Here is a 27,791-nt window from a genome sequence, read left to right as displayed (position 1 = left end):
AAACCTTTAAGGTCCTGTACATTGTGATATCAACCCATCAAAAAAGCCAAAACACTGTAAAAAACCATCAGGAAACACCTGAAACGCGTAATGGGTCCTATTGCTTTTTTTCAGCGGGGGCTCAGAAATCAAAAGCTTATCTTTTGGGTTTTTTTACTTTTTCACACAGAGCTGCAGCTCGTTTAAGTGGAGAAAATGAGGCCCAGCCAAACGTCCCCACAACGTCAGATGTTCCAGAGTGTCCGCCCACCCACACAGGAGCGCCCTCTGCTGGCGGGTGGCGCACTGCCCTCCTCACTGCTCCCTCCTCCCCATGATCTCACTCGTACTTTAGCGCAAAGTCTCCGACCGGCCATTCAGATCTGTGCCTTTATTCAGCGCGGGTGGGTTCGGCCATGGCGTCCGAGACGATGGAGATGAACGGAAACCTGGACAAAGCAAGCGGAGAGGAGGTGAGTGCTTTAGGAGACCCCCAGGCACGAGCTTTCACATCCAGCGGACTGTAGACACAGCGGGGTCCACAAAAAAACTGAGCTGGCTGCATTTTCTACAGCTACTTATTCGAATTCTCCGTTCCACCTTAAATGGTGCAGCAGTTGTACTAACTGCTGCACTATTTAAGGTGGAACGGAGAATTCGTAAACAGGAAGCCAGTTTAAGCTTTGTGGGTTTAGAATGAGTCAGATTAGACTAGACATCACGTCTTTAGTTCGTTTTTGCATGTTTGATCCTTACTCCACCTTAATAAATCTGCTACAAATGCCTAAATGTGGTAAAAGCGTGTATTCTCCATCCTTTCTCTTACTGTATTGTGATGTGAAATAGGTTTTAGGAAGCAGGCTGGTTTCAGAAACTTGATCCCTCTTCCACAGAAGAATAGGACACTTGCAAAGGAAAGCAGAAGTGCTTTATTACACTGTTATTAAACAAGGCTTTGTTATTTAGTGCCTACTATGTAAGATACTGAGTTTATTTACAAGAGTGGAGGAATTGAGGTCTGGACCAGGGCCCTAAAGTTAAAGAGGTCACTGAAAAGTGGTCTCAGGCGAAGATGGTCAGTGGTTCTCCGTCCACAGCATGTTGCGGTTCGGCACAGGTTGGGGAGGGAAGTGGAGTTTTCCAACAAAGCGCTCATTCATTCAGGTCAGATGCCACCTGTTCGAGTGAGGTTATTAGGCTCTGCAATGGGATTTCCCTGTTAAGTGGATTTTAAACAGTGCTGGGGGGATAAACAGGGGGCTTCTTAAATCTTTCTTACATCATAGAGTGGATTTTTTGCTCCAAACATGCTGGGAAGTTCAGCAGCTTTTCGAAAAATTGTGCTTATTTAAGCTGTAAAGATGTAAACAGAGTCGTTCAGAGTGGTTTGGTGTGAAACGCTCTGTTCTAGATAAACCTACCGAGTCTGAATTGTTCACAGTGGTGGTGATAGGAACCAGACGTCCACCTCTGAAAGCTCCCTCACAGAAAGTTACTACATGAAATGGTTATGAATATGCTGCAAACTCTTAAAAAGATGGTTCTCAAGGGTTCTTTAGTGAAGACAGTGGTTCGATATAGAATCATGAACACATTTTGGTTCTTTGCAAAGAGAAAGCGTTCTTCAGATCGGTGGAGAATGTGTTGTATATGGTTCTATATAGACCCTTTTTGAAAAGAGTTCTATATAGCACCAAAAAGGGTTCTTCTATTGTTACAAGCTTGACTTTAACCCATTTTGGTGCCATATAGAACCATATACAACACATTCTCCTTCAGTCTGAAGAACCATATCACTCTGCAGAGAACCATTCAAGCATGCAGTTGATTCTTTCAGTGTTCATGGTTCTTTCATGGTCTTTACTACACTCTTAAAGGTGATGGTTCCTCAAGAGTTCTTTCAGTAAAGAAAATGGGTTCTACGTAAAACCATGAACAGTCGAACAACGCTTTGCACGATTAAAGGGTTCTTTGCATGGTGAAAGAGTTCTGGAGAATGTGTTGTACATGGTTCTGTATAGAACATTTTTTGAAAAGGGTTCTATGTAACACCAAAAAGGGTTCTTTTATTGTTACAAACTTGACATCATAATAATAGCAGAACCCTTTTTGGTGCCATATAGAGCCATATACAACACATTCTCCATCAGTCTGAAGAACCATATCACTGTGCAGAGAACCATTCAAGCAAGCAAATGGTCCTTTGAGTGTTCATGGTTCTTTATAGAACCATGGTCTTTACTACACTATTCAAGAGTTCTTTAGTAAAGAAAATGGTTCTGTATAGAACCAAAAAGGGTTCTTCTATGTCCTTCTTTGACGATGTCAAGCTTTTAACCATAGAACAACCTTTTTTGTGCTATAAGAACCCTTTAATCATGCAAACCGTTCTTTGATTGTTCATGCTTCTATATAGATCCATTTTCTTCACAAAAGAACCCTTAAAGAACCTCTTTTTAAGATTTTTTTAGTTTTGAGAGAAGTTTTTGGCCGTAAACATATTTTTGAAAGCCATTTATGGTGGAGGGATACATGTAAGGTGCTGTGATGCAAAATAGTCTCCCAAAGAAAACTCGTGTAGGTTCACTGGTGGTTTTGGATAGTAAATAAAATTCTATCTATATTTGTGCTGTAGCCATGGCGACCCCGGTTCCCATCCCTGCCACTGTAACGACATCTGAGTCAGTCAGCTTCACTAGAACAAAGCCTTTCTCATCAGACCTCTCTGAATGAGTCTGTTTACATCTCAACAAGCAAATTCTGGAGAAATCAATGGAATTGCCCTTTAAAGGCATATTACTACGTTTTAAGGCAGCCACATTAAGCTGAAACATTAAATCATATTATAAAGTACCAGTACAGAGTATATAATAACTGCTATTATGTCTAATAAAGGGAAGCGTGCTGGTTGTGCCATGTCCCGTAAGTGGAAGTGGGTTGAGGTATAAAAGCAGGTCGTCTCTTAGTGGCTTGTGAAGGAAGGGTTTCAATGACTAATCTGTTTAGATGATTGTAAATATTTAGCTGTGTTGGTAACAAAAACCGGCAGTGCTAAGAACAGTGGGATGAGGTATTGTTTGACCACAGTGCATGTCCACTGCAATACAGAACCAGTGGTCGTTCAGTCTAACGGTAGAAGAAGCAGTTGGCCACAAACCTTAAAAAGCCCATATCAAGGAAAACCTCACTGTTTTCTTTAAATAAAAGAGTTTGATGGAGTATGTAAACAATTTTAAAGGTTCAAAACATAACATTCACACTGCAGTCTATACGGTCTATGTTCTTTTTGTGATGTCACAAAAGACAGTGCATTGACAAATGTCTGACTGTCCAGGCTTTATTTAAGGGGGCTTTCCTGGCCTAAACCTAGCAGTTAATATGTTAGCAGTCATGTTTTGTAAAATTCATGATTTTGTGTTCTTTTCTGCGCTTACACAGTTCTTCCCATCTTCAAGATACATTGTCAGAAGGAGGTTTTAGGCCCAATTCCATTTCTTATTTTTATTCCAACCCCTTGTTTTCGAGTGTCTCCTTGCCCCTTGGAACTGAGTTATAAGGGGTAGTGGTTGAAATCTTCCCTCTGAAATGGGACCCTCAAATAAAAAGAGCATCACTTCATTAACAGCTACCAGCGCTGCTCTGTAGGCGACCCTGCCAGTCTGCAGTGACAGCAGAGGAGGGTAAAGTTCAGCTCCTCACTGCTGGGCTTTAGTTACACTTAGGGCATCATATGCCTTTAAGCGGGGGGGGCAACTATTTATTATCACCCACCCCTAATTCTTCAGTGATATGAAGCTGAAGTCAGATATTCACCAGCTTCTAGTTTGAATTTTCTTGTTCCACCTTAAATGGTGCAACAGTTACATTATGGAGCCTCAGATGTCAGAATTGCTGCACCATTTAAGGTGGAACAAGAAAATTCAAACTAGAAGCTGGTGAATATTACACAATTAAAGGTGGAACAGGATATTTAGCCAGCCAGCTAACAAGACCTTTGCATGCTCCTAGTGATTTTTTATGCTTGTTATGAAGAAAAGGACCATAATACATTGAAACAACATTAAACTAAGATAATCAAATGGTTATGGTTATTTTTAACAAACAATACTCAGATTTGTGGGTTTCTTTGGTCTCTTGTTCAGCCATCATCTCTGTTTGGAGTCTCTGAAAAACCTCCGTTTGGAGGGCCATGTAGCTCTAACACTTCATCCTACCCCTCTATCTCAACAAGAATCAGGACACCCTACCCCTAGGAGTGAACACGCAAAACGGAGGTGTAAGGGCTCAGTGGTGGGGGCGAGGGCTGAAATGGGATTGGGCCTCAGGTGCCTCTGTAGGCAAAGGGCAAGAAAGCGTCGGCTGTAGCGATGGTTACATTTTTCATTTTGGCCGAAGTATACCTTTAAAGGTTTCGCTCTGCCCACTCATGCTGAAGTTATAAGGAATTTTTCTGCCTGCACAGCACAGCCAATCAAAAGAGAGGTCATTTACATATGCCAGGCTTAAAGTACTGCATTAGAACCAACGTGTTTAATAAAGAAATGTTGGAAAACGGTCATTTAAAAAGGTATTATGACTGTTTTTGGTACAGAAAGCCACACAAATGTTGTAAGTGGACCTGAGTGGAGGAGAAATGTAAGATATGAGCCCTTTAATCCAAGAGCACATGAGCCAGCACTTCCCTAACAAACACCAAACAGCCCACGGGTTCCCATGTGAGGGCTCTAGAAAGTTATAAATAAGGTCACCAGGCCCAGTGCCAGGTGTGGGCCAGAGGGGTATAAGGCCCCCCAGCACTGGGCTGTGGAGCAATGGAGCCTTTTTTATCCCAGCACTGAGTGCATTTTTGCTTGTATAAACACCATAAATCATTAGAATAGATGCAAATAACATAAAACACAGTAAAAATAACAACTATTTACCTATTTATTTATTTATTGAAAAATTGTAGTCGAGCTATTTTGAAGAACAAAGATTACGTCCAGATTCAGACTGGACGCCTTCAGACATCACACTGATTTGTTTAATTATGTCACTGAATAGATAAAGCAGGTATTGGATGATAACTGTAAATAATCCTGGATGTCTGGAGGAAAGTATTGAAAATGGTTAAACAAACATACAGACAAACATAAAATCCCTACTTATTATATTAATATTGTTTGTATTTATTCTAATATGTGTCTAATAAGTGTTTTTGAGCTCATAAATGCTTGCTGTCCAGGTAAAAAGCATTCTAAAGTATAAGTTTCTCAGCTGCCTTTATACTGTATATACAGTTGTATGCAAAAGTTTGGGCGCCCCTGGTCAAATTCCATGTTTTGTTGATTTTCTAAGTCAGAATAAGTGAACACACTTCTGCACATTCTAAGGCACAATTACCATTTATTTACTGAATTTAACATATTGGAAAACAATACAACTTAAAACTGGCCTTTGCAAAAGTAATGGCACATTTAATTTGTGTTAACCCTTTAAATTGCCCCAATGTTGTATTACACACTTCTATAAGCTAAGAACAGCTCAGCCAGTTTGTATTGAAGTCCCTGTAGTTACTGAATAATAAGCCTTATTATGTAATAAGGCTGGGATTTTAAGGGGTTAAATTGTGCACTAAAAAATAAGCAGAAATGTCATATTTAAGCGTGTCTCTGTAAAAGATGTGTTCACTCATGTTCACAGAATCTACTTCATTTTACTGGGAGTGTTGAAACTTTTGCATACGGCTGTATATTGTGGTAGGTTTTTTTGACTTGTGGGCCCTAAGGGCTAGTAAAAAAGTTTTTTTTATACAAAAGTGTCGAGATGTGTTAGCTCGGTGACTTCACACTAATTCATTTACACTTTTAATGATCAGAATTCAAAGGGAGGAAAAATATGCTGTGCTGGTTTCCTTTCAGGTCGTGTTATGTTGGTAGAGAAGCTGAGAATGATTGACAGACTGCATGTTTGTTGCAAAAGATCAGTTAATGAAACACTAAAGATCCAGCTTTTAGGCAAAAAAGGAAAAAGCCTTGGGAAGACAGCTGACTGGGGATATTATATTACATTAATAGCAGCAGCCAAACCTCCCCTCTTGACTTTCAGTTTCAGGATGAAGTGGAGTGACGACAAACCGCTGATGGAATGGTTCGAGAAATATGTTCCTCTGCAATGATGGAACATTTCTAAACTCTGTTTCTGCTGCCCTCCTAATGTGAGGTCACATGAAGGTGGCCCTGTTCATTCATTCGGACACTGTTTAACTTTTCAACCCTTTAATGTCCTCACCAAGAAAAAAATTTGTATTTTGTTTGGGGGCAATAATAAAAACAATGGTGCTTGACCCCATAATTTTAAAAATATTCATGTCTACCAAACGGTTGAGATGGCACTTTGGGGCATATATAGTGACTCAAAATGTGCTCTACCAAATACTTGAGCAGAACATTAAAGGGTTAAAGAGAGTAAAGTAAAGTAAACATTAAGGTAAAGTGTACATGAGCTCACATTAGGCAGAGAGAAACAACTGGAAATTTCGTTTTGGTAACAAATCTGAAAAACTTCCTCAAAACTGAGGGCAGAAATGAAATATGAAGGGGGTCACTGTAAGTTCACAGTGAACAGAAGAAGAAGTTTCTCATATCATGTGCAAAAATCTGTTTTATGTGGAAACAATGAATTTTCCTCCGAAAGCGACACTGCAAAAAACAGTGCAAAACATTTTTCTTGTGAAAGAAAAAAAAATTGGACAAACTCGAACTGTGATCTAATACTTGAAGCACAGCTACTTTAGTTCTGGTGAAAGTCTGTATGCCGGATTCTGCGAGGGAGTCAGAATTCAGACAGATCTGTCCCGAATAGTCCGCCGCTCACAGAGAGTGAAAATAGAGCATCCAAAATGTTAAGATGCTTTTGTACATTAAATTTCTCTCTTAAATGTTTGTGTTAACACAGATAATTACAGTTTCCCATAGAAGACAAATGTCAAAGAAAAACACACAAAATACAGGCTTAGCACACGTAACCTTACAGGAGAGCTCAAGAATGTTACTTTTAGGCCCAGTCCCATTTCGTATTTTTACCCCTAGCCCTTGTTTTCGAGTGTCTCCTTGCCCCCTGGAACTGAGTTACAGGGTAGTGGTTGAAATCTTCCCTCTGAAATGGGACCCTCAAATAAAAAGAGCATCACTTCATTAACAGCCATCTTACAGCCATCTTGCCATCTAGCCATCTAGTTTGAAGTGAGCTGTCTGTTTGAAGTGAGTCTCTGAAGAACCTCCATTTGGAGGGTCATATAGTACTAACACTTCACCCTACGCAAAATGGAGGGGTAAGGGCTAAGTGGGAGGGGCGAGGGGTGAAATGGGATTGGGCCATAATGTAAGTTAATGTAAAGAGATTTTATTCCAAGATGTTTTGGAGCATTTCTGTTGGTCCAGCCATCATGAAGTTTTCACACAGTGTAAGGACAAATCAGAGGCTCTGTACCAAAGAATGTCATGTTTTAAAGCATCACTTTATCAGTTGGAATTAAGTCTGTCACAGTTATTAATTATGTGAGATGATCCGTTATTTAAGCTGACTGCAGTCGTTTTCCACAGCTATTGTTAAAAATAACTGTCGGCTGGGTTTTGGGTGGAGGCAATAAATGTAAATAAAAGAAAGCAGTAAATGCATTGACTGAGACACATCATGGGATTAATGACAACAAAAAGCTTCTAAGTTGGTGCTCTGACATGTTCAGAGGGCAGTCTAGTGGTGTTTTTGGTTTTAGTATATATGCTAGCAGAAATTGCTTTTTGCATATATTTTAACTCAAGGAAAAACTAAACGTTTGTGTGAGTGTGTGTCAGTGCACACAACGGTGCAGTGTATCATTAAGTAAACATGGCTAGGATTCAAGATGGCTAAATAGGCAATTTGGCCACTTTAGGCTTGTACTGTAATAGTTGCGTACAATTACCAAGAAAAGGTAATTAATCACAATTATTAACATGATCATAAAATTCTCAACAATTAATTGTCATGTGAATAAGCGCATAACAGTCCAATAACCACGCATACTGGCACTTCAGGACCAGCATATGTTGTAATAGGCATCAAAAATAGTAAACAGTAATAATGAAACAGTAATTATAAACACTTATTAACAGTAATTATTAACATTTGATCTGTCATTGTTTATGGCTAACATAACCAGATTTCAGAGAAACTGTAAAATTCCAACAAACTAAGCTTTATACTAACATTACATTGGAATTCCCTTTGATGGTTAATGGAAATTAGCATTTTATCCACCTGTAAAGTGAATTAAAAGCAGTTTCTGGATTCAGTTTCACGATTTTACAGCCATGTTTTACAGACATTTAGTGTTCAGTTTTGCTTGTTATTCATCTATAAAGCATCTGTTTTTATCTATTAGAAGATTTTATCGTCCCTGGGACCGACGTTAGCTTAGCGCTCTCTTCAGCGCAACACCTGTTGATCTAAAAGCTGCCCACAGCTTTCAGCCACACAGTGAAGTTTTGATTATTTTTATAGTTCACAGTGAGTCACACTGCGTCCTAAACCACATCGACAAGTTTGTGCCACGTCAGTGAAGACCTGGATGCGTTTTTAGAGGGTTGAGAAAAGTTTTGGTGATGTATTTTACAGTAAACATTTGGGTGAGTTAATTTAGCTAAGTTAGTTAAGAAACTAAAGAAGCTAAATTTGGACACCAAGCATATCTTGGCTGATTGACTTTATCTGCGGTAAGTGGGAAATATAAAGCGTGAGATGGAGGTGCACTGAGCTGTGGAGACGTGGAACTTCTCTGGAGTGATGCAGCTCCTTCCAATAACATGACCTCACTAAGGCTCTTATGGCTGAATGCGATTAGATCCTCACAGCAAAGTTCCAACATCTTAAAGCTTTCCCAGCTGTTACTGCAGTGAAGGGGGACAACCTCACTATTAATAGCAAATCTACTAATTTGTCTTCCCACAGCAGTGAGTGAGTTTACATGCACTCAGATCATAATCGGATTTCTGCAGTTATCTGATTATTCAAATGTCATGTAAACAGCACACTCTGATTTCTTAGATCTGAGTAAATTCTAGAAATCCGATAAAGAAATTCGATAAAGAGGCTGGATTTTAGCTCAGTAATCTGATTTCTCAGTGCATGTAAACTCTTACTCTGATTTCTTTCGGATTTCTCAGTCTGAGCGTGTGAAAAAAACAGACTGCAGTATTGGAAATAAGCGAGCAGCGTCGCCGCGAGACGCAGCAAAACACTTTTGGAGTGACTAAACCAACTTGGAAATAAAGGATTTGAATATTCTTCATCTTCTAGACGATGTTTGTTCATATTTTCAGGTAAAGTGTGATGTTTGAAAAAAAAAAGCCACAGCATAGTTTGAGTTTTACGTTACTGTGAGTTTATTGGCTGGTTATAAAGCAGAAATCTGATTACTGTCTGACTCATGTAGACCCGGAGCTTCCCCACTATCTGAATACCCAAGTGCATGTAAACGCGTTGATCGGATCACCGACAAAATCTGATTTTCTGCAGTTACTGGATTATTAAGTGCATGTAAACACACTCAGCGTGTCCCTACAAAGCAGCCAACTCAGGGTGAAATAAAGTGCATAAATACGTGCCACGTTTTGTTTATATTCCTCTCTCTTACCATCTTAGCTAATCAGCTCCACTTAAGATGAGCGAGTTAGCGGCTAATGCTAAAACTCTCTGCTAGTGCAGGTTATCCTCAGTCTTCACATTTGGGGCTGTTGTAGAGTTTGAGTTATTTTATTGGTTAGGGGCTCTTTTGCTATATGTGTGTTATTGCTTTTGAATGTTGCGCTATATTGGCTGTGTTATGCTAAAGGCTAAACTAACTGTTAACTGCCATGGGAGCTCCTAACTCAGGCTTAGAGCTGCGCAGTGCGTGGCGCTAATTTAGATGAGCTGACTGTGATGTGAAAGTTGGGGTGGGGGGAAGTGATAAACACATTACATTACATTAGAGCAGTAGAGGATGGTAGAGGAGATAATGATACATGAAGGGTGAGCGAACCCTGACACAGACTGTGACGTTCAGATAAGCCACCCTTAGAGAAGCGTGCTGTGAGTGTGTGCGGTTGTGAGCGTAAGGCGCTGCAGTGAGGCTCTTTTCCTTTCTGCTGTTGCCGGCTCACCCACATAAAGGCCTTCTGTTGGGCTGAGGGACTCCACCCCACCCAGAGGCAGTACTCAGTTCCTCTTTAGCTCAAATCCTGGAGAGAGTTTGAGTCTGCAGGTGGTTTCATAAACAGAGCCTAGACTACACTGAAAAAAGTGCTGCATTAAAATGTGCTTTATTCAGATGTTTTATTCACCTTCACATGAATGCAATACAAACCTCAGCTGCAAAAATGTTGGGACATCATGTGAAATGGTAATTAATATAGAAAGCAATGATGAGTAGATTATTTTCGACTTGTATTAAATAGAAAATATGATATTTGCTGTTTTACCTTATGAATTTTATAGTGTTTTTGTAAATTTGCAACGATTCCGTACGCTGAATCCGTATGTTGATGTTACAAAAATCTTGTGTTACATCTATATTGAACCATGAGTTCTATACAGAACCATTTCATGCTAGATGATTCTCTACATGGTGAAACTGTTCTTCAGATTGATGGAGAATAAAAAATACATAAAACCTTTTTGAAAATGCTTACAAACTTGGCATTGTAATAACAGCAGAACATTTTTTGGTGCCATATAGAACCATATACAACACATTCTCTATCAATCTGAAGAACCATTTCACAATGCAGAATATCATTTAAGTATGAAATTGTTGTAGAACTCACGTTCTAAATAGAAACATTCCCTTTACTAAAGAACCCTTGAAGAATCCTCTTTCTTAAGAGAGTACAAGTCTTCAGCTGTGGAACTGTATGGGGCCTTTGTTGTCATATTTTTGTTCTTCATAATGCACCACACATTATACATGGAAGAGACTTTTTTGGACTCTTGTAACGTGCAGAATTTGGATTGGCATTGTTGAAATAAGCTGGGATGTCACTGAAAAAGACGTCATCTAGAAGGCAGCACTGTTGCACTAAATGTGTATATATTTTCGTAGTGTTAATGGTGCTTTCACAAATGGGCGAGTTACCCACAAGTACACCCTGATATCATGACAAACTATCATGACAGGCTTTTGAACTTTATACAGGTAACAATGTGGATTATTTTTTTAACCCAGAGAACACACTGCCCATTAATAATCTAAGAGGTTGACTCATCAGACCACAGTACATGTTTCCACTGTGAATCAGTCCATTTCAGATGAGCACCAGCCCAGAGAAGTCGGCAGTGTTTTTGGACATTGTTAACATGTAGCTTCTGCTGTGCATAGTACAGTCTTATCTTGTATTTGTGGATTCAATCAAGTAATTCAAGACATCACTACATTCTAAGCACTGCATGAATTTCACTATTAACAAAAGAGACACAAAGTGGTGCCCAGTTGTGGTGATCTTAAGATCATGTGACTGTCTGAGCCTGTTAAACAAGGTCTCTTCTATCACTGAGCGTCGTATTGTCCTCTCATTGTATCTCCCATTCATGAACTTGTTTGGAAGCCGCTCCCGCTTACTTTGCCAGGAATCTAGTGGGTCACAAGTCCATGGAGACAGTGGTTTGTCTGACCATTTAAGGAGGTCCAGCAGCGATATGTAATATTGGATCATTTTCCTCAATAAATAAATGACCAAGTCTAATATTTTGGTCTCATTTGTTTAATTTGGTTCTCTTTTTCTACTGTTACAACTTGTGTGAAAATCTGATGAAGTTTTAGGTCAAATTTATGCAGATATATAGAAAACTCTAAAGACTTTCAAGCACCACCATATATTGCACCTGTTCAGTGTTGGAAAACAACCTTTTGGTCTTTGTTGGTTTTTCACAACTCTTACAACGCTGCATTAAAGAAAAGTGCACTAGTGGCATAAACACACTGAAATGGTAAGGAATAGTCTGAGCTGCTGACTGGAAAACATTACAGCTGAGCTCATAACACTATGGCTGGGTGTAGCTGGTTGGTGTTGGGGCTGAGAGTCTGTGTGAAACATAACTCAAACTCAAAAGCTAGCAGACTATTGTAGAACTGGAGTTGCATTGTAGAACACAAATCACACTCATTCTGTCTGTTGATGGAGAAAAATTGAACTCAAGTGACCCCAGTGGCCCCCCCATACTGTTACAGCCCACCATTCAGCATCTCTCCAGGTCGTAAATGGCAAATGCCATTATCACTGGTCATGGCAACACTGTGTTTACACCAGACATTACAACACACACTAGAACTTTTACACTTCTGTTGTCCAGAGCCAATTCTGTATTCATGTTCTCACTGTCTAGAACCATGCACAGTGATTTCATTAGCCAAAGGCTTCATGCATGAATTATTAATATAAATAATACAGCTCTTCAGTGTACGCTTTAGTGCCTATATAGAACATTTTTCTTTTATTTTATTTTTCCTTTGTATGTTTATGTGGTTTTATGTAACAAAAAAGATCTTATTTATTTATACATGACCATTTTCCAACTTCTGCTTTACCCCTTAGAATTTAATAGGTATTTTTGTTATTGTGCCTTTAAGACTGATGTATGTAAATGAGCTCAGGATTGCCCTGTATCCAAAAAGCAGTGCTTAACAAAATTTCAGCAGGGCTAAAACACTGTAGATTGAATAAGCATATTTATGCAAATGTGTTGGTTTTTGTGACATCGCAAAACAATTCTTTCAAAACAGGCAGCTTAGTTTCCTCATATGGACTGTATGGGTTGGAAAGTGAATGGTGTGTTTCAAAACTATGAAACTTTAACAGTGTTCACATACCAAATCCACCTCTTTTATTCCATAAAAGTAAAGAAAATGTGTCCTTCCATGATTTTGGCCCTTTAATGGTGTATAATTTTATTGCAACAACAAATATGTGATTCTGGCCATTTAGATTTATTTTTCATTGGTATTGTCTGTTACAGTCTGTACAGCCCTGCACTTTGTAAAATCCTGCTATCTGTATCACTGCATCTGTGTTGTGTGGCTGGGTGTAAACTTTCTCAGATCTCTGATGTCTTTGGCTGAGAAAGGTCTGACTGCAGAGCCACAGATTTACACCAGCAGTTTCACTCCAGCAGTTTAAGGCCAGTGGAACGCATACGCAGTAGGACAGCGCCATTGTGCCATGTAAACAGAGGAAAGTTCCGAGCGTCCCATTCATATTTCAACCAGTGGCCAGACTCCTCATTTATAACGTCTCAGATGTAAACAGCGACTGTTTGTGCTGGGTGAAGGTGTCGCCATGCAGATTATCATTCAGGAAGGGAAACTGCTGACAATATATGAATCAGCCACTGGTAAGCGGTTAAACCATAAACCAAAACACATCACAAAACCATCAGTAACCAAAAGAAACACTTAATGGTTTCTCTGGCTTTTTTCAGCAGGGATACGTTCAAAAAACTAGTTTGTTTTAGCCTAAAGATTAATATTATGCTCAGTTTGAGCTGCTTAAGGTAGTTTTATTCCTGCATATGTAATGTGAGTGAACACATAAAGCCCTGTATTAAGGGTAAGTTAACTGAGCTATATGTCTATATAACCCATTAGTTTACCCAGTTTACCCAGAGCCACATCAGCTGTAGTTGGTGTAATATTTACCCTGAATCTCTATATGTGTTCAAACCAAAGTTTGTTTTAGCCTAAAGCTTTAAATATAATGTTAACCCAACACAAATTTATCACATATTTATTAAAATACCCACATAAAAGGACAGAAATGTTGAGCCTAAAACGCGCTGAGAAAAACCAAAACGAGTGTCGGCGCATGTGCTGAATGCCACTGGCTTGAACCTGCTGGAGTGAAACTTACTATAAATATTATTGCTTTAGCTTCAGCTGAATTATATATATTATATTTCATACACCGAAACTGATCAAACACACAGATTCAATCAGGACCATCATAACGTCATAAGGACCGTATTCAGAACCATAATGTGCAGGGACTGTTTCTAATAAGGCCTATGAATTCCAAGAAATTCCAGTGACCATCCATTGAAGTCACTGGTCCAAAAACTGAGGAAGGAAGTGAGGTAAAGAGCTTTGTCCATATCCCTTCACTTCCTCTCTCATGTCCTGCTGTAAACCCCAAGCTTACTTTCATTTCCTCCCTGGGAAAAGCACAGGCCTGGAATTTTACCCTGGTTTCGTAATTACACCAAAGCGTGGCCAGACTGGACTGTTCAAGAACTGAATAGGAAAATTTAACCGATATCTCAGTGAGTTAAACTCGCAAAATCCATGTTTTATTCTGAACAGAACATTAAACACAAAGTCACAGAGACTATATATCACTGTTTTCAACATAAAGCCAAGAGGCGAAAGAGCAGAGCCTTGAAAAATTGTGCTTCAACCTCCAGCTGGGATATTTTATGATTCATACAAACTGATGAAAATACAAAATGATCTTCAGGAGGGGAAAAAAATTGCTGAATGTGTTAGAAACCGGATTCAAACAGGATCTTGCAGCAATAAGTCAATGAGTCATTGCTGTACATTTTATTCACATGAAATTGGGAAGAACCTTTTCCAAATTTGCAGAAACGTCATGAGATGTAATGGTTCTTTACAAATTTAAGGGTTCTTCCTAAAACCTTGACATTATGTGGAGGTTCTTCAAAATGTAAACAGGTTTATCTCATCTCAGGGAACCAAAAGTGGTTCTTCTACAGCATCGTTTAAAGAACCCTTTAAGGCACCTTTATCAGATCGTGAACGCTTCGCCTGAAGAACCGCCATCCAACTCAGCGTTTTAATTAACATCCTCCAAAATACCGAGCTGAATGAATCTGTCGTTCGCTAATAAAATGCCTGTGAAAAAGATTACTGGTCTTACAGATACAGTCCTGTGCAAAAGTTTGGGCGCCTTTGGTCAGTGAAAATAAGTAAACACATCCCCTACAGAGATCACGCTCCTGCACATTTTAATAAACTATTACTGCTGAATGTAACATAAAAATTGTTGAAAGTTATGCCATAGATTATTTTTTCTGTTTTTCCAATTTGTTAAACTCAGCAAATAAATAGAAACTGCACTAAAATGGGCAGAAAACGTCATATTTATTATATATGATATTTATATTTATGATATTTGAGTTGCCTATATTAACTTATTTTCACTTAGAAAATCATCACGTCATTTGACCATGGGTGTTCAACCTTTTGCATACAATTTTTATCGGTCTTAAAGTTTTCAGTGAATTACTGGGGTCACTTTGACTTTCATTTAGTAAACCTGGGCCCAGTTTCCCGAAAGCATCTTAGGCTGGATTTATACAGTGAAGTCTTCATGCATGTTGTGAGCTGCCTGCAATATAATTTCCAGTTACACAAGGCAATAAAAAACAGCTGCACACACATTTGATGACTATACTAGTCAGCCAAATTGGGAGCTTGTATTTTTTGATGCACTGAACTATATATGTCTATTTTATATGTTGTGTCCATGTTAAGCCATTAATGTCTAATTAGATATCGCAGTTATAGCCAACTTGATGTCTCACTCGTCCAGTCCTAGAAGCACAGCAATTTCATAGCGGATCACCTCCCAAATAAATCTGAGCGTTGTGTAAAATAAGGATGTCAGGAAAGGAAAAAATAATCTGGCTACAGAGATCACAGTAACAGCCTCTTACAGCAGAGACGCTATAAAGGAGGAGACCGGCCGCTGGTTTAAATATGAATGGGAAAGCTTGTAACGCTCAACAAGGCGTCTGTTTACAGAGTAAGTCCCGCCCTTCAAGAAAAAGAGCCAATCAGCTTGCTGGTTACGCCATGAGCGGGGAAAGCCCCCTCGCTGTGGGGGTCTGCGCAAGCGCAGCAGCCAGAACAACCGGAAAAAAGACGCTTTGTGTGCAAAATTCAGCCAAACGCTACAAACTATGAGATTTTTGTCGGACTTTACTGATTTTAAATAAATATGTTTTTGAAACGGTAATTTGACCTTCAGTTTCGAGTATTTTGGTCTCTCCCCATTCAGAGAGAGGAGTCTGGCTCGAAACAGCTGCCGGCGGTGTTGCAAATATGACCGTTGAGTGTGCAGACTTTACTTTGCTTTGCTCATAGCATGTGTTAGCATTAATTGGCTAACTATAGCAGCTGGTCACAGGAACATTAGCTTGGAGAAATTCATGTTTGTCGTAGTTCAGAAGACTAAGGAAAAGAAAAACTGCCAACCTAAAGTCCGTTGTTGGGGGGTGGGGGGCCCATTGGTCCAGTGAACGCAGTGGTTTTAATGCTTGTTGGTCGACATGATTTGATTTTGATTGGCTGTTTTGTGAAACTTGCTTCAAAATTGTTGCAGCTGAGTTTCAAATGAGTTGCAGGACGCCTCACGTCGTGCACCTCATGCAGTTTAGTTTTACGTAGTTTTCAAGCAACTGAACTTGCAGGGAAATTTCACGGTGTAAAGCCAGCCTTCGTCTTAAGATCATCTTAGCTGGGAGAGAGAGTGTTCACTGTGCTGCTCGCTCCTCCATTTCCAAATAATCCGTGCTAAGATGCTTTTGGGAAAACCAGCCCTGACAGTTTCTGATGGACAGAAATGAATAAATGATAATTTTAGATTGGAAAAAAAGTAAAAAAATGACACAAATTGTATTAATTGTCCTCCAAGACTGCTTTTGAGCACTGCAGACCGCACTGGTCAATCCTGAAGGTGTGTTTGTGTTCACTTGTTTGAAAGTTCTTAGATAATAACCCACTAAGTTGCCCCCCTACCAGCACAAACCGTCTGTGGACAGTGGGTAATTGGCACCTCTCGTAGTAAATCTGGCCCTTGATATGACAGTGATGACATGTAATCTGCTCTTCATGGTTCTCAGAAAGCACCCTGCACCTCCACTCTGCTAGCTTTCCTACTCCAGGTTAATTACCGCGTGTCTCTTTGGTCTGGATGCTGTAATAACAGTGTTTCTGTATCTGTGTTGTGTGTGTGGGCGTTCAGGCTCCACGGCCTGCCAGGTATAGCAGGATGACGCGTCCTCTCAACATGAACACCTACGCCAATAAGAAGAGTGCGGTGGAGAGCATGCTGGACGTTGCGCTGCTAATGGCTAACGCTTCTCAGCTAAAGGCCGTGCTAGAGCAGGGTCCATCCTTGAGCTTCTACACTGGACTCATCGCCTTCATCAGCATCTCCCTCATCCTGCAGGTCGTGGTGGGAATCCTGCTCATATTCATAGGTGAGATTAGTGATGGATGTGTTTATTCAAGTACAACCCCATTTCCAAAAAAGTTGGGACGCTGTGCAAAATGCAAATAAAAACAAAATTCAATGATGTGCAAATCATTTAAACCCTGTCTTTCAATGAAAATAGTACAAAGACAACAAAACAAATGTTGGAACTGAGAAATTCTATTGCTTTTTGAAAAATATTTGCCCATTTTGAATTTGATGCCAACAACACATTCCAAAAAAGTTGGGACGGGGGCCTGTTTACCACTGTGCTGCGTCACCTCTTCTTTTAACAACACTCTGTAAGCGTTTGGGAACTGAGGAGACACTGCTGTGGTTTAGAAAGTGAAATGTTTTCTCATTCTTGTTTGATACAGGATTTCAGCTGCTCAACAGTTCAGAGTCTCCTTTGTCACATTTGTCATTTCATAATGTGCCAAATGTTATCAGTGGTGACAGGTCTGGACTGCAGGCAGGTCAGTTTAGCACCCGGACTCTTTTAATACAGAGCCATGCTGTTGTAATACATGCAGAATGTGGTTTGACATTGTCTTACTGAAATAATCAAGGCCTTCCCTGAAAAAGACGTCGTCTGGATGGCAGCATATGTTGCCAAAACATATATATATTGTTCAGCACTAATGGTGCCTTTACAGATGTGCACATCACCCATGCCATGTGCACTAATGCCCCCTATACCATCATGAATACTGGCTTTTGAACTGTGCACTGATAACAAGCTGAGTTGTCTTTAGCCTGGAGGACACAGTGTCCATGATTTCCAAAAAGAATTTGGAAAGATGTTGATTCGGCAGACCACAAAACACTTTTCCATTTCCTCTCAGTCCAGTTTAAAGGAGCTCGGGCCCAGAGAAGGTGACAGCATTTCTGGATTTTGGTTATATACGGTTTCTTCTTTGTATTTTAGAGTTTTAACTTGCATTTATGGATGCAGCACCAAACTGTTTTCACAGACAGTGGTTTTCAGAAGTGTTTCTGAGCCCATGCAGTGATTTCCACTACAGAATCATGTCTGTTTTTAATGCAGTGCCGCCTGAGGGTCCAAAGATCACAGCCAGCAAATACTGGTTTTTGGCCTTGTCCCTTACATACAGAGATTTCTCCAGATTCTCTGAATCTTTTATGTTATTATGTACCGTAGATGATGAAAAGCAAAAGTTCTTTGCTATTTTATGTTGAGAAACATTATTCTTGCGAATTGTTGCACTATTTGATCGTGCAGTCTTTCACAGAGTGGTGAACCCCTCCTCATCTTTACTTCTGAAAAACTCAGCCTCTCTGAGATGCTCTTTTATACCCAATCAACCACCAGGTGTTTTTTTTTAGCATTACACAACTTTGCCAGCCTTTTGTTGCCCCGTCCCAATTTTTTTTGGAACGTGTTGTTGGCATCAAATTCAAAATGGGCAAATTTTTTTCAATAAAGAATACAACTTCTCAGTTTCAACATTTGCTATGTTGTCTTTGTACTGTTTTCAATGAAATACAGGGTTTAAATGATTTGCACATCATTGCATTTTGTTTTTTATTTACATTTTGCACAGCGTCCCAACTTTTTTGGAAATGTGGTTGTACATACAGCAGTGGTCAGCAACCCTCCTCCTGGAGTTTAGTTTAAGCCTGGATCTAACAAGCTGCCGTGCCTCCCTACTTAACACTGATGAATCTGATCCAGCCAATCAGGGTCTTGGAAAGAAGTTAATCAGCTGGAGCAGGTGTGGCAGACTGTGGTTGGAACTAGTCTCTGCAGGTAGATCTCCAGGACCAGAGTTGACATACAGAGATCTGAACTCAGCCTAGTTTTCAAATAGTTCATCTTACAGAAACTTTATTGTCTTTAGTCCAAATTTAAGATTTGATAAATTTAACATTGGATAATTCACAAAGTCATATTACAGAGTCTTAACCCTCTATTGCACAATGTTGCCTCAGGGCAACAAACTCATTTTCCTCACTTTACAATAACATTGTCCATATTAAAAGGCAATGACAGGGTTAATAACAAAGGGAACAGTTTAAGTATGTCAACAAAAAGCATGTTCCTGGTCATACTGTCTCTTAGTGGGCACTTTTAAACCTCTTTTTAAACATTCAGTCTCATTTTTTTTGTTATGAGAATTTGCAGAAATATGTTTGTTGCCTAGAAGCAACATTGTGAAACAGTGGAATGGATTTAGCCAGTCAGAAGCCAGATCTCACCACTTCAGGGAACACAACTCTATATCATTTCTTCTCATTGCCGCACAATGTTGCCTCAAGGCAACATACTTCAAAATGACCCCTGCACACATTAAATTTAAAAATTGTTTTGATATTTAATAATCTGGTGTTTTTATGCAAGAAAAGGGAATTGAATATTTTCTTTTTTAATTGCTCTCATAACACGTGCAGTAGAGGGTTAATTTATGAATTATATCTTATCTTCCAGCATCTTATCTCTAAGTTAGGTTATTCTACTCAACTGAGATCAATAATCAATCAGCTTTTTTTCTATTAGCAAGCAACCAGTTTAACATATTGGGAAAAATGTGTCCTGTGCGAACGTTATGGCATATTTTCTTTGAAAATCAACAAAAAATATCATTTGAACGAAGGTGTTGAAACTTCTGCATACTACTGTAGCCGCAACATAATCAGCTAATCAAAATAGTGTAACAGCTGAAGTGAGCTGAGGTTTTAGCTGTTAAACAGTTTGACCTGCTGTTAAACAGACGCTCCTGGTCTCAGTCTGCACTTCCTAAAGCTAAGCAGTCCGCTTTTCCTAAAAACAGAGACCCCTTTGATTCCCCACGTTTATTTCAGACCTGTGGGAAACAGTGAAGACGATATGATGTTAATGTTGCTGTGAATAACAACCCTGGATGGAAATACCCAGTTCCAGTTCTGCTACTGCAGCCGCTCAGCCGTGTGTGGAGACTGGTGTATACAGGGCCTTATCATAACAACCTGCTCAACCAACACTCAGCCTCCAGGCACACCACACAAACACCACACGGGGTACTGCACACACCACACAAGGATACTGCACACACCGCACAAACACCACACAAACACACCATACAAACAGCACTCAAACACCACAGTGATTCTGCACACACCGCACACACCACACAAACAGCACACAAACATACCACACAGGGATACTGCACACACTGCACACACCACACTAAAACCACAAACATACCACACACATACCACAGAAACACCACACAAACATACCACAGAAACACCACACACATACCACAGAAACACCACACAAACATACCACAGAAACACCACACACACATACCACAGAAACACCACACAAACATACCACAGAAACACCACACAAACATACCACAGAAACACCACATACCACAGAAACACCACACAAACATACCACAGAAACACCACACAAACATAGCACAGAAACACCACACAAACATACCACAGAAACACCACACATACCACAGAAACACCAGACAAACATAGCACAGAAACACCACACAAACATACCACAGAAACACCACACATACCACAGAAACACCACACAAACATACCACAGAAACACCACACATACCACAGAAACACCAGACAAACATAGCACAGAAACACCACACATACCACAGAAACACCACACATACCACAGAAACACCACACATACCACAGAAACACCACACAAACATACCACAGAAACACCACACATACCACAGAAACACCAAACATACCACAGAAACACCACACATACCACAGAAACACCACACAAACATACCACAGAAACACCACACACACATACCACAGAAACACCACACATACCACAGAAACACCACACAAACATACCACAGAAACACCACACATACCACAGAAACACCACACAAACATACCACAGAAACACCACACAAACATACCACAGAAACACCACACAAACATACCACAGAAACACCACACATACCACAGAAACACCAGACAAACATACCACAGAAACACCACACATACCACAGAAACACCACACAAACATACCACAGAAACACCACACATACCACAGAAACACCACACAAACATACCACAGAAACACCACACAAACATACCACAGAAACACCACACATACCACAGAAACACCACACATACCACAGAAACACCACACAAACATAGCACAGAAACACCACACATACCACAGAAACACCAGACAAACATACCACAGAAACACCACACATACCACAGAAACACCACACAAACATACCACAGAAACACCACACATACCACAGAAACACCACACATACCACAGAAACACCACACAAACATACCACAGAAACACCACACAAACATACCACAGAAACACCACACAAACCACATAAACACCACACATACCACAGAAACACCACACAAACATACCACAGAAACACCACACAAACATACCACAGAAACACCACACACACATACCACAGAAACACCACACATACCACAGAAACACCACACAAACATACCACAGAAACACCACACAAACATACCACAAACACCACACAAACATAGCACAGAAACACCACACACACATACCACAGAAACACCACACATACCACAGAAACACCACACATAGCACAGAAACACCACACATACCACAGAAACACCACACATACCACAGAAACACCACACAAACATACCACAGAAACACCACACAAACATACCACAGAAACACCACACATACCACAGAAACACCACACATACCACAGAAACACCACACATACCACAGAAACACCACACAAACATACCACAGAAACACCACACATACCACAGAAACACCAGACAAACATACCACAGAAACACCACACATACCACAGAAACACCACACAAACATACCACAGAAACACCACACATACCACAGAAACACCACACATACCACAGAAACACCACACAAACATACCACAGAAACACCACACATACCACAGAAACACCACACAAACATACCACAGAAACACCACACAAACATACCACAGAAACACCACACATACCACAGAAACACCACACAAACATACCACAGAAACACCACACATACCACAGAAACACCACACAAACATACCACAGAAACACCACACAAACATACCACAGAAACACCACACATACCACAGAAACACCACATACCACACTAACACCACACAAACATATCAAACACATCACACCGACATACCACACAAACACCACACATAGCACACAACCACACAAACATACCACACTAACACCACACACATCACACAAACACCGCAAAAACATACCACACACACATACATACACATTTTAAACCACCCACACTCAAGTATCCGTCCTTGTAGTTTTTCAGACGTTCCTCCTGCCTTTAAGATCATCATCAGAAGGGGGCGTCACCTCGTCTTTAAAACAGAAAATCTCGCTCTAGAGACGCTGCAGCACTGTATTTAACCAGACGTAGTTTTGTGCTACGTTTCTCATTTTGCTCAGTGCCTCTTTTAAAGCCACTCTGAAGTGCAGATTCTGTCTGCATTTCGTTCAGCTTTAAGAGTCTTTCCTGCTTTAACGCAGTAATCGGCTGATGACTCCACTCAGGTGTATCTGAACTCGGAGGACGCCGAACTGTGTAGTTTGTCCAGATGAGCCTCTGTTTGTTGATTCTTCCATGTCTTTCTGTCCTTGTTGTTTAGTGAAGTGGGACCTGAATGATGAAAGTAAACACTACCAGCTGAACCTTCTGGAAAACATCAGCACAGCCCTCGTCTTCATCATCGTCGTAGTAAACGTCATGATCACGGCGTTCGGCGTACAGAAACCGAACACTGGGGCGTAGCCGCCGTGACAACCGACATGCCTCCAGCCTCTCTTCAGGTAAAGACAGCCACATGCCAAAACATGCCCCTTTTATATAGACTGAAGGCAGATTTCTGTTCTGAGGGAAAGACACAAACTCACCCAGACTAAATGACCTTAAAATACCACGATGTAATACAAACCAGACACAAAGCAGATTAGATGTGCAGTTTTTCTTCTGACTGTATATTAACCAACCTCAATCTGATGCAAAATGACTTTCGTTGTAGCCAAATGTGCAAAAGAATCACATGAATGCATCAAATAACCAGAACTTTGTAGGACATTTTGGGTGCAGGAGCCAATATTTTAATCCCTATAAAGTGCACAATGTAGGAAAGGGAAATACAACACCACTACTTAGATACTAAGAGAGGGAAATCACATAGAGGCCCTGTGTTGCGGTAAAATTTAATGAGCAAAAAGTACCTATAAACGGAAGGTTTTTGCATTACACAGTGCTATATTGTGATATGTTCATTATTATATGACAAAAAGTGAAGAAGCTCCTAAAACGACAGTGTACAGCGATGGGCGACTGAACGTTCTCCTCATTCAGCACTCTGTGGTTACTTGGACTGGAATTGTTTATTGAAAAATGATGTATTTTATTATATATCATGCTGTCCTGCGTTTTATAAAAGCAATAAGCCAGCTGAGGACGTGCATTCCAGTGATTTCATCATGGAGGGTGGGGGAGAGGGAGTTACTCCGCTTCACATTGTGCCTAACAACATCCTTACCCGTGATAAAGTCACCATAAGGCATGACCTTTTTTGGCTTTTATTGCTTTATTTGACAACAGTTCTAATAGTTGGAATTACTTGCCACATTAATAATTGATATTTTATTAAATAATAGCTTAAACAGTGTAATTGTAGTGTATTACTGTAAAACCTAGACACTGGAAAGTATTTTCAAGATTTTTTTTCAATATTTTAATAGTTATTAAATATTTTTTCTAGTATGTTTGAGGGGAAAAGTTATCAAAAAAGGTTATTAGAAGTTATTAAATGACAAATCAATAATTAAATATGTAATTATTTATTTATGGCAAATTCTTATCAAGTTTTCTGCCTCGAGAATTGAAATATGAGGAATTCTGGATATAGATTTTCTTCATTGTTTCTTTGTTAATTCATTGCTCATCATCCACAGCTCTGTTCAGCAAGATGGAAACATCTAACACTTATTTTGTCATGTTTTGTAAAAATTATTATTATTTGAAACCTGTGATGTAGAATACCGAATTAATATTAGAATCATTTATACATGTATCTGCAAACAGATTCGGTTTTCTATCATATAGAACAGTGATTCCAGACGTTTGATCAGTACTGTATGTATTTTTCATGTCTAAAGTTGAACTGAATGGTTTGACAGGTGTATAAATGTTTCTCACAGAACTCCAGAGCCACCAAGTCTGAAAGAACCCCAGCTAGGAAGCTTTCTCCAACAAACCTGCTAAACCTTCAGCATGAGCAGCAGGCTGTGAATGCATGCAGTGACGGAGACGCAGCACTTCCTAATAACTGGTTTAAATTTCTCATGTTTGATATGACAAGTCTGTGTTGAGGATATTTGAATATCTTACATTATGCAAATGAAGACAAATGAAGCACATTTCCACTGTTTTTTTAAACCACATTCATTGAAGCCCAGCTGTCAGTTCTCTCTTTCACCCAGTCTACTACTGCCAGTATTTTAGGTGCAATAAACTGCGCATTCAAAGAGGAATTCCTCTAAATGTATGCTTAATTAAATGGCTGAGATAGAAAAGAAGTCATTCAAAGTGGCTTTCTGTTTTAGAGAAACTTCCTGAGTCAGAATTGTTCACAGTGGCGGTGATAGGAACCAGACGTCCACCTCTAAAAGCTCCCTCACAGAAAGTTACTACATTAAACAGTTAGAAATGCACTGCCTGATGATTTATGATGTGTTTTGAGAGTCTAAGACTTATTTTTGAAATACATGCACAGTAGAGAGATACATATAGGCCAGGGGTCCCAACCCAAATGTTAAGAAGAGCCATTTTGGAGGATTATTTTATTTTTACCTACAAATCTAATTCTGCTGTTGCTGACCTCTGATATAGGGCACTGTGAGGCAAAATAGTTAGATTTAAGTTTTAGATTTAACATTATTTTACCACAAGATTACATGATGGCAAACAATACAAAATGTCTATATTTGTGTTGTAGTCATGGCGACCCCTGGTTCCTATCACCACCACTGCAAAGACATCTGAACCATTTCACACCAAACTACTCTGAATGACTCTGTTTAAACCACAACCAGTGACATCTGTTTTTAAGATCGGTGGAATTCACCTTTAAAGAAAAAGGCAAATGATTACTGTATGTATGTTTTATGTATTATTATTTGAGCTTATGCTGCTCACAGAGAGCTTCCATCCTGCAGACGTTATTTCAGCCTTCGAAGAGTGAAGATAATTTTTTAATTTTTTTAGGAATATTTGAATATTAGAGATATGTTTGAGTTGCAAATAGCCTCTGCAGGACGTTGGCCATGAGCAGGACTGGACTGTCTATCTTGCTGATTCTTTTATTTTTATAAACTCAATACATCCAAACCAAAGTGTGAGTTTGCATCAAGGAGCCTTGGTGAAGAATGAAGATGCTTTCCTGACTGTAGTACATCTTTTAGACTGAGTCTTCAAAGTCTGATATTTCAGAAGCATGATAAGATCAAGACAGCAGAAATGTAAAAGGACTTTTGTGGTCAGAAAACAGTCAAAGGCCTTTAAGCCTTAAGGTAGAGTGCCCTCTACTGGTCAAGAGCTTTATCGACGATCACGAATAAGCATTAAAAAGTCTGTTGCCTTTATTTTAGCCTTTTTTATGCAACATTTGTTTAATTTGTGGATTTGTTTGCATTATTGTTCCACTTTTGTGTGGTTATTATTATTATTATTATTATTGTGGACCAAATAAATAGATTCTTTATAATGCTATTGTTTAAGACTACTGTAAAAAGTTTTACTTTGTATTTACAAAAGGAAAAAGTTCAGATGTGAAATTATGAAGAAAATATATCATTGTGAAACACAAATTCATGTCTTTAAAGTAGTTTAATGTTGTGTAAAAATGGCACCGGAAAAAGACAAGGTGCTGTTGTGCACATGTAGGCATTGATATACAAACAGTTTTGCGTATTAGTTGAATTATTATGCTTTACAAGTTCAGTACAGCAGTTACTTCAACATTAGAGTTCATTTTAAGGCACATATCTAATCTGAGATGATATTTCAAAGGCATATGTGTGACCAACCTGCTACTCATTGAATTTAATGAAGATCTTGCTGGAACTCTGGACATTAATATGCAGAATTAGTGTTTACATCCAGACCCTGAAGGAAACCCAGAACCCAAGTACCTTTAAAGGACAAACAACTGACAAGGAATGGAAGCAGGGTGATTAGCATACCCTGCTTGATTACACTGGTTGCTGCCACATTTGCATTTTTGGCCAAACTGTCCTTTTTTACTGTCAAAATACATGAACTGACATTCGTTACTTTGGAAACAGGGCTTGTCGTTACAATTCCTTAAGATCACATATAATATAGTTTCATCCATAAGCAAATTTAGCCAGTGCAGTAGGCAAAGCTGTTCAGAAACATCTGGACCTCAGAGCCAGATGTAGCAAATTAAGGTTGAAACTTACTTAAGAAGTGTTATAAAGTGTTATATCTCCAGAAGGTAGAGCTCTGGAAGCACGTTGAGCACTATTGCCTTAGGACATATCGCTGCTGTCGGAACAAAACCTTGCGTCTCCATTTTTGGCGTTTTTCAGTTTTTGACATAATTTGAAAATACCTGTTACCCTTTATATTGTGTGCAAAGTCACTGATGAATGGACCAAAAGAAACGACCCAAAATGACTTGAAAAAAATTCTGGTTCCATTGACTTACATTAAAAGTAGGTTTTTTCCTTCTCCTGTAAAGTTACCGTTTCGGACATATGAGGTTTTGTCCAGACAGCAGCGATATACAGGTTTAACATTCTCTCGTCTTACTGAGAACTTTCCAAATTCTGGTTGTGTTTCAATTTACAGAAATACTTAAAATTCGTCGAAGACTATGTGCAAGTCTTAACAAACATGCCCCTGTCAAGTTTAGTGCAGAAACACATAAGGCCACGGGTGCTAAATCAGATCCAGAGATGCTAACATAGATTTTTTTTCCCCTACAGAAACTTAACCTCACTCATTTGACTCCACGTGTTTAAAATGCCACCATAACACACGACAAACCCAGGCTTTACTTGCATGTGTAAAAGCAGCCAGGAGCACTGTTAACAGGCGGCACTCCAACTTGGTACAACTGCTTATACTTGGTCACACCAGTTCCCTGCAGACTAGTGTACAAATCCAATAGTGTGATTATAAATGAAATGCATAGTGACAGAAAAGTGTGCATAGATTTATACATATATATCAGGAGTCCAGATCCAGTCTGGGAAGGCCACAGTACTGCACAGTTTAGTGTTCACCCTGATCCACGACTGTGTTTGGACACTGCTGGCTAAGGTGAAGCTGCCGGAACTGTCGTAGTCATACAAATGAGTTTGAGGTTCAAGGTCTGCAACGAATTAAGGCTGATTAAAAAAAGAAATATCAGGCTCACTCATAGTTACACCTCACAAGCTGCCACTGTAAACGCTAACAAACCCCAGAATTGAATAGTGTCA

At 39.6% G+C, this 27,791-nt stretch overlaps 1 protein-coding gene across 1 annotated transcript; it reads left to right on the top strand.

The window, feature by feature from the left end:
• The first annotated feature begins 287 nt into the window (after nt 1-287).
• ninj1 (ninjurin 1) lies at nt 288-25,925 on the top strand. The gene is made up of 4 exons (XM_036559557.1): nt 288-452; nt 17,016-17,253; nt 22,916-23,096; nt 24,483-25,925. Exons 1-3 carry the CDS (start codon nt 396-398, stop codon nt 23,056-23,058), a joined length of 438 nt encoding a protein of 145 aa, XP_036415450.1. The 5' UTR covers nt 288-395; the 3' UTR covers nt 23,059-23,096; nt 24,483-25,925.
• The last annotated feature ends 1,866 nt before the right edge of the window (nt 25,926-27,791 follow it).

The sequence above is a fragment of the Colossoma macropomum genome, unplaced genomic scaffold, assembly GCF_904425465.1.
Source record: "Colossoma macropomum unplaced genomic scaffold, Colossoma_macropomum, whole genome shotgun sequence".
Classification (NCBI taxonomy): Eukaryota; Metazoa; Chordata; class Actinopteri; order Characiformes; family Serrasalmidae; genus Colossoma; species Colossoma macropomum.
Note: the sequence above shows the minus strand (reverse complement) of the source record. Positions and strands in the feature narration are given on the sequence as shown.